The sequence below is a fragment of the Camelina sativa genome, chromosome 10 (assembly GCF_030686135.1).
Source record: "Camelina sativa cultivar CO46 ecotype springtype chromosome 10, ASM3068613v1".
In the NCBI taxonomy this organism is placed as follows: domain Eukaryota; kingdom Viridiplantae; phylum Streptophyta; class Magnoliopsida; order Brassicales; family Brassicaceae; genus Camelina; species Camelina sativa.
In genome coordinates, this window is record NC_141889.1 from 2,260,871 (window position 1) to 2,277,052 (window position 16,182).

General features: G+C 32.4%; 3 protein-coding genes and 1 non-coding gene across 4 annotated transcripts; 1 reads left to right on the forward strand and 3 right to left on the reverse strand.

Moving 5' to 3' along the window:
* Positions 1 to 7: 7 nt before the first annotated feature.
* On the reverse strand, positions 8 to 5,962 carry LOC104716616 (uncharacterized). The gene is made up of 3 exons (XM_010434016.3): positions 5,525 to 5,962; positions 398 to 583; positions 8 to 295 (listed from the first exon to the last, which is right to left on the reverse strand). Exons 1-3 carry the CDS (start codon positions 5,960 to 5,962, stop codon positions 8 to 10), a joined length of 912 nt encoding a protein of 303 aa, XP_010432318.2.
* A 2,361-nt stretch (positions 5,963 to 8,323) lies between these two features.
* LOC147935747 (small nucleolar RNA R24) lies at positions 8,324 to 8,420 on the reverse strand. The gene has a single exon (XR_015569688.1). It is a non-coding gene; the product is annotated as a small nucleolar RNA R24 (small nucleolar RNA).
* Positions 8,421 to 9,430: 1,010 nt separating this feature from the next.
* LOC104719974 (egg cell-secreted protein 1.4-like) lies at positions 9,431 to 9,817 on the reverse strand. The gene has a single exon (XM_010437952.2). It carries the CDS (start codon positions 9,788 to 9,790, stop codon positions 9,431 to 9,433), a length of 360 nt encoding a protein of 119 aa, XP_010436254.1. The 5' UTR covers positions 9,791 to 9,817.
* Positions 9,818 to 13,243: 3,426 nt separating this feature from the next.
* Positions 13,244 to 15,717, forward strand: LOC104716617 (acetylserotonin O-methyltransferase-like). The gene is made up of 2 exons (XM_010434017.2): positions 13,244 to 14,297; positions 15,153 to 15,717. The coding sequence occupies exons 1-2, from the start codon at positions 13,515 to 13,517 to the stop codon at positions 15,474 to 15,476; spliced, it is 1,107 nt and encodes a 368-aa protein (XP_010432319.1). The 5' UTR covers positions 13,244 to 13,514; the 3' UTR covers positions 15,477 to 15,717.
* Positions 15,718 to 16,182: the final 465 nt, after the last annotated feature.

Below are 16,182 nucleotides of genomic sequence, written 5' to 3' on the forward strand. Positions count from 1 at the left end.
ATATTGGTCAATGATCAGAACAAGACTTGGAGAGATCATGTTTTTTGCCAAGTCTATCGCCATACAGAGTGATGCTGCATCTGATGTTCGAATGGAACTTACTCTTGACCAATCGGCCGAGCACATAGGCTCGTGATCGCAACGTGAAAGTCAGGTTAAGAGGCAAAACGACTTGGTCCGGTTTAGCTCGTTGACCATAAAGAGCCGGTACGCCTCCGTACAGAGGAATTTGATTCCCAAATACTTTGGTCTCAATGATTCTCTCGCTTTTCCTACGTTGAGAAAACTCTTCCATCTGATTTTGGTCACACACACACACAAGAAAAAGCGAAATTGATTAATGCACATGAATCACAACCGGCCCGGTTTAATCAATGAGTGTGAGAAATTGTTTTACCTGACCGGAGGCGAGGATAAGCTGGGAATAGCTGAGCTGGAGGGGAGAGGAAGTGACGTGGACAGTGAAGAACGTTGCAGGATTTTTATATAGGATCGTGACCGTTGAATTTAGGGTCAGCATATCTGTAAGCACTCCCGATTGGTCGTTCCCGGACTGCACGTTCAAGCTCTCCAATACCATCTCCTGATTAATTTTGTGAATAACTCAATTTGTGAGTAAAAATTTATGAGACTGTTATGAAACTACTATATAATAGTGTATGAGACAAGAGAAATAAAGTAGAATAAAAGACAAGAGATGAATGTAAATAATAGAGTTTATTATTTGTGTTCTTCTTATTTTTCTACTTACACCACTATTATTCACTAACACTTCTTCATATTTATAGTGAAGTAAACAAAACATATGAGTCCTTTACTCATTAGTTTTGGTAATGGTAAATGTTACACTTAAAGGATTATGTAATACTACATGGACAAGTATAATGCCATGTGTTTGTGATGGAATAATCACACTTGTGTTTCACAATACTCCCCCTTGATTATCCATCACCATTAACTAGTTACGACAACGTACTACCTCATTAAAAACCTTGTCACGGAAAAACCCATTGGGATAAAAACCATGACAAGGGGAAAAGAGTATAGTAACGTAATCTCCCCCTCGAAAAGATATATATAATCTTTTTTCATAAATCTCATAGATGACGCATTCCAATACTGTGAATATGCTTTCTGAATGTGGTAGTCGGAAGCGTCTTTGTAAATAGATCTGCTGCATTGTCACTTGAGCGGATATGTTGGATCTCAACTTCCATCTTTTGCTCGAGTTCTTGAATGTAGGAGAAAAATCTTGGAGGTATATGTTTATTCTGTCGCTCTTGATGTAACCTTCTTTGATTTGGGTGACACAAGCAACATTGTCTTCAAATAATGTTGTTGGCTCTTTACTGGCGATTATTCCACTCAATTCTTGTATGTGGTTAGTCATTGATCGGAGCCATACACATTCCCTCGATGCTTCATGAAGAGCAATTATTTCTGCATGATTTGAGGAAGTGGCGACCAAAGTCTGTTTCTGTGAGCGCCATGAGATTGCAGTTCCTCCAATTGTGAAAACATATCCAGTTTGGGATCGGGATTTATGTGGATCTGATAAATATCCTGCATCTGCAAAACCAACTAGACCAACCAAAGAGTTTCTAGGATAGAATAATCCCAAGTTAACCATACCTTTGCAATAGAAGATACGTTTTAACTCATCTCCAAATCTACTTATAGAGAATGAGTTATATGCTGCAACGAGATTAGTTGAAAAATGCTATGCACAATTCATAAGACATATAAATGTTCATCAGCATTTATATATGATCTTATATGACTATATATATATATATATATTTATTTGACTTCCTTTAGAAGTGATTAGTATAACATCTATTTCGATAGAAGTTTAGTTTGGAATATTTGGAGACATTTTTGTCTTTCCAAGATCTTTTATTCCAAATAACTCTTCAAGAGTTTTGATGATGTTCAAAATCATCACTGTTATGAGTTTTCGAAAACATAATTATGGTATCATATATTTTTCATGATAAGCTCTTCAAGCATCCCATAAAGCATATTTCAAGTCATTCATATAGCATCTCTTTTGTTTGATAGGGTATTTTAACAAAACATGGAGCGACACACCATTTTGTTATATATCATTATACCCTTTTGATGCTTGGACCACTAGTACAAAAATTACTCGTCTTTCATAAGAGTTTAATATAGACTTGATTACCTCTTTTATTGGCCAATATATATCTCTATATGCTCACAGAGCAGAGGGTTATGATCCTCATTAATCACATTTGCGCTATATCATTTTATTGTCGACATGTATGCCTTTGGTTCCATATTTCCCGTAATGATATGGTTAATCGAGATCTCTTTAATCATTATATAAATGATTTTATTCAGGTACCTGATTTTATTATTAACCATATCAATCGGTTTCTCTACTACTCTTGAGGAGTATCTTGCTCCTCTTTAGGAGTTTATTAGCTCTTCTTTAAGAGTATATCTACTCTTCTTTAGGAGTTCATTTGCTCCTCTTTTGAGGATTTTATTTATCTTAGGAACCAAAGTAGTCTATCACGTTTCTTATGTGTCATAGACTTCGTATGTCATCCGCCAGAGTCATACTTTTATTGGAGCATTTTTAGCTGGGATGTGAGATTTCTTAGAACTACAAGTTCATATTCATTTATGTGAGGATCAATAATTATATGAAATCTCATCCATCAGCTTTTTGCATTCGATTTGCAATATATATTTTGAATAGTGATCTGTTGAACTTTTGAACTTTTAAATTCATATTTATTGGTTCAAAGATCCAAAACTATTCGACGATTCTCCCATAATGATGGGGAATTTTATCATCCAACATGATGATATGCAAATATTGCAATAGGCACATCTTTCATAAGATGACTCAATATTATTAGAGCGGAGACTCATCTCATGCATCTATATATCTCATCCTCTGTGGATGATATTTTTATGTGGTGTGGAAGAGCATTTTATAATATATATCACACACCCATAAGATTTAAAATGAGAAATATTTGATCTCCAACCATAAATATATAACATGGGAGAAATATTTCTTTATAAAATGTTGGCCTCATATATAATATTGACTACATGAAAAACTGCATGTTCCATGTTTTGACATAGAGATTAAATCACTAAGAACCGTTTTGCAATCTCTTAGGATTGCGCTATGAACAATTCGTTATAGCTCATTTCAAGAGTGAACATCATGGATGTTTCACTTTATCACATGCGACATATATATGTGATAAACTATAGGATATGACTTCACCATAGTTATATCACTATGGGGTGTCAAATTCACCAAAGTTTATCGATTTATTGCCGATGTGGGATTCCTTTAATTCTCCCCCTCAAGATGATAACTCTTAGAGTTCATTCATCTCGTACTGAATCCCACTTTAGGATCAACAACATACCGATTTCGGTTAGGTCTACTATCTTAGATCCTTATAAGATATGAGCTTAGTATTACCCCCTCTCAAGATGATGACTTTTATGTCCATTCACCTTTGACAGAATCTTATGTTTAGATCGGTTATATTTGGGGATTTATGAAAGAAATCAAATCATATATATAATAAGCTTGTTAATCCAAAAGGATGGTGAATGAACCAACATTATATGATTCTGGAGGCATAGCCTACCACAAAATTAAGGAGGAGGTATAAAACCATCGTCTCCTTAAACAATAAATAAAAATTTAAATGTATTTAAATACACTAATAGAAATTCAACATAAATTAGATGTTAACTGAAATATGAATGAAGTGTTGTGCTTACAACTTCATGGAGGCATGCAATACTTTTCAAACAAAGTTTGTTTCTCTAAACAAATTCTCAATGATTTTTTAATATCATTAATTGACTGTGGCTTGACCGGTAACATTATGCTTGAAGTATTAGGGAATTTCATATTAACTATCATTTTGCCATCTTTGTTTTTGCATGATATAATCATATACATGCATGTCTCTAATACGGTCGAACATGCAATACCATATTTATTTATAGTCTCAACATAATAATTTTACTAAGACAAAATGTCTTTGAAACTCCATGAGTTTCTTTGAAACTTTGGAGAATGCTAGACATCGATAATTATGAATCTGATGTCTTTGGAAGTCGAGAGACTAAGTCATCTAGACCTTCCAATTATCTTTGCACTGTCTATGATATACTGACATGTGCTTCATATATTCTCATAAGAGAAATATTTGATTATAAAGACATTTCATTGTCTTTAAATCTTATATAACACATACAATGATTCTTTTGCAAATAAACAAAATTAAATAAACAAACTATAAATTCAGATAATAAAATAAGAGCTATAGCCTTATATATAAAAAATTAATAGACATAACTTTTCTTTGATCGTAGAGTAGGCAGAGCCTATCATATATAACGATCAATCCGGAAATGACATAGCCTTATATTTGATCGTATAGAAAGCAAAGCCAATCTTTCGGGAAAGGACATAGCCTTTTGTTAGATCGTAAAGGAGGGGCAAAGCCTACCATATCAAATGATCAATCCAAATATTATATAGCTTTATATATGATCGTAAAGGAGGCAAAGCCTACCATATATAACGATCTATCTATCCGGAAAAGATATAGCTTTTATTTGATCGTGAAGGAGGCATAGCCTACCATATATTTAACGATCTATCCGGATATGATTTAGCTATAGATTTGATCATTAAAGAGGCAACGCCTAAGACTTATAACGATCAATCTAGATAAATGTATAATTTCACGATACCTATAATATTTATGTTCTATAAATATAAACAGAAACAATATGAATTTACTTACCTTATAAAAGCTTCAGCCGTAAAGACATCGTGCTGATAACATGTTATGAAACTACTATATAATAGTGTATGAGACAAGAGAAACAAAGTAGAATAAAAGACAAGAGATGAATGTGAATAATGGAGTTTATTATTTGTGTTCTTCTTACTTTCCTACGTACACCACTATTATTCACTAACACTTCTTCATATTTATAGTGAAGTAAACAAAACATGAGTCACCTACTCATTAGTTTTGGTAATGGACAAATATAATGCCATGTGTTTGTGATGGAATAATCGCACTTGTGTTTCACAACAGAGACATCATTATTTGTTAAAAAAAAAAAACGTTAAAGCTGTTAAATAAAACCTCTATTTAAAGCTGTTCTTTTTTTTCATATATATTCATTTACATACAAATCCATTTTCTACATTTATTTCCTTGATATTTTTTTCCTATTTATAGTACTAGTAGTTGATTAGATAGGGAGCTTAATGAATAATTTTTCACAACCCCACAAACTTTCCTTAATGAATTGATGAATTCGAAATTAAATATGAAAACGAACGAAAAATAATATGAGTATGACACATGCATCTTTCATCAATTAAAAAGAACAACTATGTCATCTTTCCACTTCATAAAACTAAATTTCGAAAACAGAGAATGTGAAGTTTCACGTAAAATTTCTGTTGAGTGATCAAACCTCTATGATCAGTTACCTTCAAATTGACAATAGGTGAGAAAGATTTGGAAACGCCCCACAAAATGAGACAGAAGAGGGTGAAGGCCAATACCAACGTAAACAACAAGCACGAGTAAAACCTCGTGTTCCATCTCCTCCTCTCATCCGGACCGTGCATTTCATCGTAGTCTTCATCATTGTCATCATGATCCTCGTAGATTCGGCGTTCAAGATCATGCAATTGGACACTTCTGTACTCGTTTCTCAATGGTCCAGAGACCCGTGGAGTCGAAGATGACTCGGCCGCAGAGTCATGATGGTAGTGGCTGACCTGGCCTTGACGGTTAATTGGTGAACCGTATGGGCTAAAACCTGATCCGGTTGATATCTTTTCTACGTCTGTGTTCGTTGGGCTGTTCACAATATAAACCGGCTTCGTCGTCTGTGACATTGGAGATCTAGCCGGCCGCGTCATCATCATCTCCTTCACAATAAAGCTTTTGATTTTATTTTGGAAATATTTTATATTTTGGTTATGACCTCTCTATTTTAGAAGGTGGGAAAATGAAATAGGAAATAAGCAGGAACGGAGAGAAAATTAAATTACTTTTGAGAGTAACGGTTGATGCTGACAAAGAAAAACAAAATTGCAATCAAGAAACTACAATTGAAACTCAATTTTTTTTTAAAAAATGGCCAATCGAACTGTGTACGTACATATGTGTAACTTTCTTCGAGATAGCTAGGTTTTAAGAAAAGGAAAAAAAATAATTTATATACCTAGTAGTAGATTGCTATGGCATACGGTACGTACATAATGGAGAATATTATATATTTTATGTAATTTTCTAACAAAAATTAGACCATATACTAATTGATCAATACTACAGTCTACAAAAGCTGAATTAGTTTTAGTCTTTTAGAATATTGGGTCAAACGCGTGGGAGGAGGCTAATGATCGATTCGAAACGGTTTGTTTGAAACGAAACGGTCTGTTCTAATTAAGTTATTCCTACAGTGTTTATTTGATATTTTATTTTTATGACGTCATAAAAGAAATTTTAAGTTGTTCCTAATTTCGTACAGAACTAGATATTCACCAGCGATATACAGCAGGGCTATATTTTTTATTTAGAAATACAAAATATAATTTCTTTATTATATTAATTATATATGTGAATATTATCTTTTGTACTTTTAAAATGTACTATAGTTTAACATCAATATATTATATAGTGTATAATTTCCATTGTCTATATGTATTGATTTATTGTATAGTTAGTATATCCTTATTGTTCATTAAATTTAATTTAGTCAACAAATATACTATAATTTGACTTTATAATTTTGGTTGTTTTATATCTATATCATTTAACACTTTTGTATTTATTGTTGTGCAAGTCGATTAAATTGGTGGAATGTTTTTTTTGTAAAGTTTGATTTATATCAATTGTTTCTTATTAGCATGGATCGAAAATCCATATATTAATATATTAGCTATTGAAAAAACACTTCGATGAAGAAGTAAAAAAAATTACTAATAATTTGTGTTAATTCGGATCCAAAAATATTTGCCTCATGTCTTTTTGTACGAAAAATAAGACAAATATTATTTTGTTTTATGTCTAGACTAACAATTATACCATCTTTTCTTCTTTCCTCATCATCTCCCGGCTATCTGGTGTTTGTAAAACTAACAAATCAGAATTTCACTGTTATGATTCTTCATTGTTTTTAATAGACATAACAGACTAATTTAATTTTTTGTTTTACCTCTAAAAACGTATGACTTATCTGCTTCGTTACCCTGTTCTATGGATCAGAAAGTGTCAAAGTAGCAGCCATAGAGAATTAAACGAAAGAGTGTTTAAGGTTTATTGTGAGGGTACATGTGATTGCTTATGCATAATCGAGTTTTAGGTTACTAGTATTTATAGGCAAATGATTAGGTCGACTAACACATCTTTACACCTCCAATAAATATCCGGTCAAGCAAAAAATTAGAGAGATAATAACTATATTTGTTTTTTTTTTATGAGATATGATATATTTTAGTAGTTAATTATGTTTCAGTTGATTGATTTAGAAGATAAATGATTGGTGGGAATCAAAAAGATTGAATACAAATCTCGGTTAGAATCATCGTCGAAGGTAATAAAATCACTGTCCATTTAATATTTAATTTTTAAGATAAACTATTGGGGAAAATATTTGGGAATCAAGAGATTTGATCATAAATCTCGGTCGTGAATCTCATGATCATCGTCTAAGGTTAAAAAATCTGTCTCTTATTTAATATTTATTATCTTAGATATATTGAAGCCAAAAATTTAGATCTCAAGTGGGCTTGGACCATTGTCAAAAAAAAATGTGGGTTTGGATCTTAATAGAAGGGAGTTATGTTGTAGAACCCAACTTATCAATTTCAAATAATTAATGCTAATGGCAGGGGTGTAAATAAGCTAAAATTTTAGGATTTATTTGCTAAATGTTTCTGAAAATGTATATATATATATAGATTTCAAAGTCAATAACGCCTTTAATTTCGAAGAAAATTAATTTTTGAATTAATTTCTTTGGTTGACAAAAAAAATTAATTTCCTTGCAAATTAATTAATGACGTGCCTTTAAGTCTAACATTTAAAGTGGCCGTTTCAATTTGAAAATAAACAAAAATCAAGAATTCATTTTAATGGTCCAAACATTTTGGTTTATTGTCAGTTTTGGACACTTACATAAATTCATGCAGAACTGGTTAAGGAGTTGGTAAGTGGGTTTGATTCTGGTCTGGTTATCTCGGTTCAGTGACATGATATATTCTTTTTTTTTTTTTTTTTTAGCTCATAAGCCAAGCGTAACAAATGTATTTCATTGAAGAGATACACCACAAAGGAGTACCTCTTCTTACGTGTTAGCTTTCTCATCACAGATAAAATGACATGATATATTCGGTATCAACTAGTAGTTAACTGGTTAAGTGTGGTCAGGTTTTCGTATATTTACGTGGCAAATTAATGTAATTTCCAGAAATATCAAGAGACGAATACAGATGGTTTGGTTGTTACAAGTCGTTTTCCGATCAACTGTTGTAGAAACTAGGTTTCACACCATGAATTTGTTTGAAGGAGGAAACAAATTCTGTAAAGCTATCTCTCTAAAAACTTGAATCAAAACTAGTTAGCAAAAGGGAATTGAAATCTCTTGAAGAAGAAGTTAGGGTTTATGCTCAAAAACAAGTAAAAGTAGAAGAATTGTATTAATTGCTGGATGCCTTACAATGGAGAAGCCTCTCTCCCATTTTATATAATTTCGTTCGATCACAAAATATATTAACTTTCATTATAGCCCGAAACAAGATATGGAAAGTTCCCATCTCTTCCTCAAGTCGGCCGTCAGGCGAATCAAGAAGTCGGCTTTTCATCAATGGGGCTGGGCCTCTTCGTCCGAACAGGCCTTAAGTAGATCATCAGTTAGGACCCTTAACCAGATTCCCGATTAAATAATCAATTTGTCTTTCCGGTTTAGATCGGTATGTTGGGGGTGCTAAATCCCGCATCAGCAACTGTGATTCATAATACATGAAGTCTTTATTGTGTATGACAAGAGGCCTTCAGTGGATCCTTCATTTATTTCCACGAAGAGTATTGATATAATAGTGTTTCGAATTTGCTAGCTAATCTAGAAGCTAGTAGCTAGTATATATAGTTCACGATACCTAATTTTATCACCACCACAATTATTATTAGGATTGTTGCATATATTCATGAACAAAGACGTAATAAAGTAAATTAATAAATAATGTCAAACTGACTATGCAAGAAAATTCACTTTATTAGATGGTGATATTCATAAGACACTGGGAACATGAAAAGAAGGATATCCTTAAGTTTCTAATCTAACTCGACTATATATAATAAAGCCTCAACTCACTTCATTCCCACTTTCACTTGTTTGTGGAGGAATTGGGGACAATGTGCGCACAGTTGTCCTTTAGAAGAGGAGGAAAAAACGGGTTTAACGGAAACATATGAGGCCAACAGTTAGCATCTATGGTCGAGAAAGCTTTGCAACATGCCACTCCAACATTTCCAAACTTACCAGAAAAAACTGACTTGAAGACCTCCAATATGCATCCTTGAGTATTGAAAAGAGATGACCAACATTTTTCCAAATCAATAGGAAAATCCGGAGGAGATTGCAAGCGCGGTGGTTGTTCATGAGCTGTTCCCGGAGTGATTAGAATTGCAGCACATAAGGCTACAACTAAGACTAAAGAGAAAATAGCTCTTGAATTGTTTCCCATCTCTCTTTTTCTTCTTCCTTTAATTTTTTTGCTAACTTCCTTTTGTTTTGATATTTGGATGGTTTGGGTGTAGGGAAACAGACTATAATTCATAGTCATGGAACTAGAAATTAGTAAATCAAAATGGTATTAAATTATGTAATTAGTTAGAACTATTAAATGTTTATAAGTTATAACATACAAGCAACGGAAGAAATTTAAAAGCTTTGTAAAAATAACTCATGTCCTGTTAATTCTGGTTTGACCAATGAAAGTTCGCTCTGTCAAAACCATAATATGTTATGGGTACCACTATATATAGCCCTGATTGTTGTTGTAATTTTGTTCAATGAAAGAAATAAGATAATGATATTTGCCATGCAAACAAAATTTTCGCGTTAAAATAAAATAGTGAAGGCCTAAATGAAACAGTTTACCTTAGTTTTTATTATTCTCGTAAATATTGTCTACGAGCTTTGGGTCGACTAAAAATTACTACACCTCATTCGAAAAGATTCGTTTTAGACAATATCATCTATTGCAGTAAACATGAAAATGTTGGATATTTTAATTTGTGGTAAATAACTTACAGAAATTATATTTTGGATATTAATATTCATTTATAATTTCGTTTTAAATCAGATTTTGTGTTTAATAACAAAAGTGACAATACGAGTATCTCTCATGTGTTATGTAAATGGTATAAAAACAATTTGAAGAGTAATGTTGACAAGTGACAACAACAAAACCTTTACAAAAAAAATTATTTATTATATATATGTGAGAAAGAAGTTGACAACAAATCGAAGAGAAAAAATATCAAGTTCAATGAAGGGAAGAGACATAATAATAGATCATGATCATGGCCCCTGCACAAAAAGGCTCAGACAAAATATTGTACCGGTGGTTTGGAAATCTTATTCCTCAGACAATAGAAACGTCACACCAAATATTTCAAATTTTGTGTGCCTAACTTTTCGCAAAGATATTCGAACCGATCGAAAAATCCAACCTTGTTTTTAACATGTTTATTGTAGGACTTGCAACTCAATTTAGATCAGTCAAGTGATACGATGTGTAGGATATTTCATATTTGTGCTCAAGCACTTGATGATCTATATTCAACATGTTTTTGTAATCACAAATATCAAAGAGGCCATCCAATATACAATTTTCTTCTACCTTATCATCCAAATGTACGTACATTTTCATTGATATGGAAATGGATTTAAAATTAAACATGTAAATTATAACTACTATATATTAATACATTCAGAATGAAAATTTACATCCTCGTATAAGAATTAAATCCAAAGAGAAAGCAAAGAGTATTGATTTTAATTAATAAGAAAACATCAAACCAATGACGACATATAGTTTTGACTAGGAATTAAAAAATCAGCTATCCAATAACATATATTTTGAATCCACCCCCGTTATTAATAGAGAAGCACTCTTACAAAAAGACTAAAGTGTCCTCACATAACTCATGTACCTTTTTAATAAATGCTCTTGCTTCTCATTGTTATTTACATAAATATGTCATTGAAATATTATGACCTAATGTTTTTTTATTGATTTTAAAAAATGAAAGATTTAATCAACTATTAAATCAAAAAATGTATTTAATTATCATTTTTATAACTTATTTACTTATTAAAAGTAAATTACATTTCACAAACAAGAAAAAAAAATATTCATTTATATATCACTTTTATCATTTTTCTCATTGCATTTTTCAATTTAAATTAGTCTAAATTAAATCTATTAGCTTTAAAATATTGCTTTATCTATTTAATAGTATAGTGATATTGATGATAATGTGTAACATAAAATATGTGAATTTAATTTTTAGAAACACAAAAAGACATCAAAACTTTCTAGACCACCTTAAAATTCTTTTCCAAGTTCAAATATTTCACGGGTGAAACGTATTTTACAGAAAATAAACGCAAATTTGAATAAACGGAAAAAAATTTACTTATATATTTTGTTTTACACAAACAAATCTTAAATCTCAAATAATAATTTTATTCATAATATTTTACTTAAATCGATTTATCCCGCACTATTGCGGGGTGATACCTAGTTAATAATTATAAATCACAAACCAATAAACCTCTGCAAATTTTCTTTTAATATTTCATTGTCTTCCTAGTTGCCATTTATGTTTTACAATCTTGTATCTTAATGTTTTTTTTTCTCGTCAGCACCATATAAAATGCATGAAATTATAAAGGGTACAAAAGCAACAGTACATGAGATTAGCGACACTCCACCACGGAGTTTATTTTTATTAGAAAGAATATCTTTGACGTTCACAGAACACACGAGATTAGCGCCATTTCCTTACATGATTAAAACTTTCCATTAATCTATTGAAGGAAATGCTTTCTTACAAAGCGTCAATCATCGCAAATTATTAATAACTTTAATTAGTGATAATCCTTTCCTAATCAGTGACTTAATCAGCGTACATGCACATCTATAGTGTCAGACACAGTTGACAAAAATTTGTTTTTCGTAATTTTCTGACTTAGCAAAATTACATTAAACATTATTTTGGTACTAGATTCCACAATATATTGAAGGGAATCAAGACACGCACAGCGTCAATATCTAATCGCACATTCTTTAACCATTGATAAATATAAACATGATATACTAACTACACCAAAGTTTGTTTTGATATCGTACTCAATTTTAATATTTAGATACAGAGATATATAACATTTCTAAAATCATAGATATACAATGTAAGTTTGACAAAAAAAAAAGATATATAATGTAAGCAAGGGTAATATAACTGATTACACAATTTATCGAAATTTCCACTATAAATATCATCCATGTATATATTATAGTTTTCATTCTACATTACTTCTTTTTTTCTTATCTTGATAAAGTATAAATACCATTTAGGAAATAAAATGTATAGGCTTACAAGAAGCGGTACCTATATTTTGCCACTCAAAAGAAAAAGAATAAATAACAAGAGCCCATATATGCAATGGAGAATTGAAAGAATCTCTCAATTTTGGTTTACAAAAAAAAAAAAAAAAACTCTCAAATTTTAACACAGCCACAAAGTGGCATAAGACTTGAGAAATTGCGTCTATGTCGTCTAGCGCACAGGACACATGTCCGAGACATTTGACAGCTACCCTGATATGTGTTTTTTGGTTGACAGAGCTTGAAAATGGTTTGCTAGGAATACAAGAGGGATTGCAAGATTTTAAGTCTAAATTAGGTAGAATTTAACTCATACTCATTATTGTTATCATTAAGTTTCATTTAATGTATACAGGAGGACCGGTAATGGTGTATCGAAGTTGGTAGGCCAAAACACCGAAGCTTGTCGATTCCTTTTTGTCTCGACTAATATTTATTTAATCTAACCACATTGGTTTTTACATCTTTCAATTATCACAATATTGTCAATATATAGTAGCAGAAAAAAAAAACAAAAGGGATCGACAGGTGGTCTGAACTTCTTTCGTCATAAAATAAATTATTGAATCCAATTCTTAAATGTCATATTGATATCGTTGAACATTAAATTCATTGAAACACTGAATTCATGAAATCATGTTGGGCTCTGAAATTACTATGGTACTTATCTTATATATAACCAAAATTACCATTGTGCCCTCACTTCTGATTGCTTTAAAAGAGAACCCTAATTTCTCAACTCCATATCACCTGTCTTTATATCTCTACTAAACAAAATCTTGATAGAAACAAAATGGAAGATACTAAAAAACAATTAGTAGATGAAGAAGCGAAAGCTTCCCTAGACATATGGAGGTATGTCTTTGGGTTTGCAGACATCGCAGCTGCAAAGTGTGCCATTGATCTTAACATACCAGAAGCCATTGAAAACCATCCTTCGTCACATCCCGTGACACTAGCTGAACTCTCCTCCGCCGTCTCCGCCTCTCCCTCACATCTCCGCCGTATAATGAGGTTTCTTGTGCACCAAGGACTCTTCAAAGAAGTTGCCACAAAAGATGGTTTAGCCACTGGCTACACTAACACGCCACTCTCTCGCCGTATGATGATCACAAAGCGTGACGGCAAGTCGCTGGCTCCTTTTGTTCTCTTCGAAACAAGACCCGAGATGCTCGCCCCATGGTTGAGACTGAGCTCAGTCGTGCCTTCTCCGGTCAACGGTTCAACTCCACCACCGTTTGATGCAGTGCACGGTAAGGACGTGTGGTCGTTCGCGCAGGGTAACCCGGGCCTTAGCGATCTGATCAATGAGGCCATGGCTTGTGATACAAGGCGAGTGGTGCCACGTGTAGCCGGAGCTTGTCACGGCTTGTTAGACGACGTGGATACAGTGGTTGACGTAGGAGGTGGTACCGGAGAAACGTTGGGTATACTTGTAAAGGAGTTTCCTTGGATCAAAGGATTTAACTTTGATCTTCCTCATGTTATTGGAGTTGCTCAAAATTTGGATGGTGTTACTAATGTTGAGGGTGATATGTTTGATTCTGTTCCCGCATGCGACGCTGTCTTCATCAAGGTCAATTTTATTTTCACACTCTTATTTTTTTTTTAATTAACTATCAACATTCACGAAAATCTAATTTTTTTTTTTTTTCATGATTACTTTCACTTAGTACTATTCATCAATATCAAATTTCACATAAAAGGCACAAATAAAATGATTAAATGTTATATTTAATATTTTTGTATAGTTAAAATGTTGAATGTTAGAAGTATCATTATTCTTTTAGCTTCGCAATAACTAAGCCTCGTACTAAGCTATAGATTATGATTTGATTTATTATTTTGTATAATTTTTTTTTTCAATTTTATACAGACACAAAAAGTTGAAAAAGTTGGCATGCTGAAAATTGAAATTATAGTATTTATTTTCCACCATCTTCCATTATATCGTAAATAATTTAGACATGACATATGATCTGACACCAAATTAAAGTAGCGAATCAATAAATAGCAAGTTAACAACCACTATCAAGTTTGCACAAAAAAAACAAAAAAAACAAAAACAACCACTATCAAGTATCCAATAAATAAAGCAACCACTACCAATTTTCCCAGATAGTATTAACCCTAATAAACCAATACATAAGAAGACACATCTTTTTATAATCAGGGCGAATGGAACAGAATCTTCCTTTAAGGATTTGTTTTGCCTTTTTGTCAAAATCATTTTAAGTTAACAGATTTTCCTAAAGTATACAGGATAACACTAATTAGTAGACATTTACCTTTCTGACTGGCCACCAATTAATGAGTGTTTTTTTTTAAAAAAATACGTGTGGTTGGAGAAAAAAAAAGAAGGAAAACACAAAAATACTCGTAAGCTTCAATCATATATATATAATACGTAAAATGTGATAAATGATGGCAGTGGGTGTTACACGATTGGGGAGACAAAGATTGCATCAAGATATTGAAGAATTGCAAAGAAGCTGTCCCACCAATTGTCGGGAAAGTGTTGATAGTGGAAGCTGTGATCGGAGAGAATAAAAAGACAATGATAGTGAACGAAAGAGATGAGAAGTTAGAGCACGTGAGATTGATGCTTGATATGGTGATGATGGCTCACACAAGCACAGGCAAAGAAAGGACTTTGAAAGAGTGGGACTTTGTTCTTACAGAAGCTGGCTTTGCTCGATATGAGGTTAGGGACATTGATGATGTCCAGTGTCTCATCATCGCGTATCGGTCTTAATGTTGATGATATGAAAGATTGCATCTCACATCTTTCCTTTGGAAAAAAACTCAATAAATTTGTGATTATTGGCTTAGCTTTGGTTTAACGTGAGAAATGATAACGACGTGTGAATAATCGACTTGTGTAAGAATAATTATGGCTTGTTTCAGTACCAGCCGTGTTGTTTTGTTATTTGTATCTTCCATTCCACACGTTTTTTTAAATTAATTATCTCGTCGAGTGTACGAATTTGCACCTATAATTTGCTTTTATTTATTGCTACAGCCATAGGCTGTATATATATGATATAATATATGATCTCTTATAAAATCTTACATTATATTGATTAAGTGGAAAAGTATAATCATAAAAAATAAAAATACCTATCAATCAAAATAATCTAAGGCTACAATCATATAAAAAAGTGGTCCAAAAACAAAGACCCAAATATTTACGTGGTTACGATGTCGGTGGGCGTTACAAGATAGGGGACACAAAGAAGCGGTCCGACTCCAACCCAAATCGTTGCAATTGCAAGCGTTATAAAGTTTTGGTTTGGTTTCAACTAGATTCAGTCTCTCAAGTCTCAACCATATAAGCTTGCCTTAAACCAAATCACTTTTACTCTCCGTTCGATCATACTTTAAACGGGTTTCATCACCCTATTGTTGATTCACTTAAAAAAATATATATATATCAACGATCCATTAAATTCCATTAACGT

Bases quoted from the DNA above. Each gene is read 5' to 3' on its own strand.
- LOC104716616 (XM_010434016.3), bottom strand. From the start codon at position 5,962: ATGACGCGGCCGGCTAGATCTCCAATGTCACAGACGACGAAGCCGGTT. The intron at 584-5,524 runs GTAACTGATCAT...AAAATTAATCAG, and splicing joins CACCTATTGTCAATTTGAAG to GAGATGGTATTGGAGAGCTT. The intron at 296-397 runs GTAAAACAATTT...GACCAAAATCAG, and splicing joins TTATCCTCGCCTCCGGTCAG to ATGGAAGAGTTTTCTCAACG.
- LOC104719974 (XM_010437952.2), bottom strand. From the start codon at position 9,790: ATGGGAAACAATTCAAGAGCTATTTTCTCTTTAGTCTTAGTTGTAGCC.
- LOC104716617 (XM_010434017.2), top strand. From the start codon at position 13,515: ATGGAAGATACTAAAAAACAATTAGTAGATGAAGAAGCGAAAGCTTCC. The intron at 14,298-15,152 runs GTCAATTTTATT...AAATGATGGCAG, and splicing joins GCGACGCTGTCTTCATCAAG to TGGGTGTTACACGATTGGGG.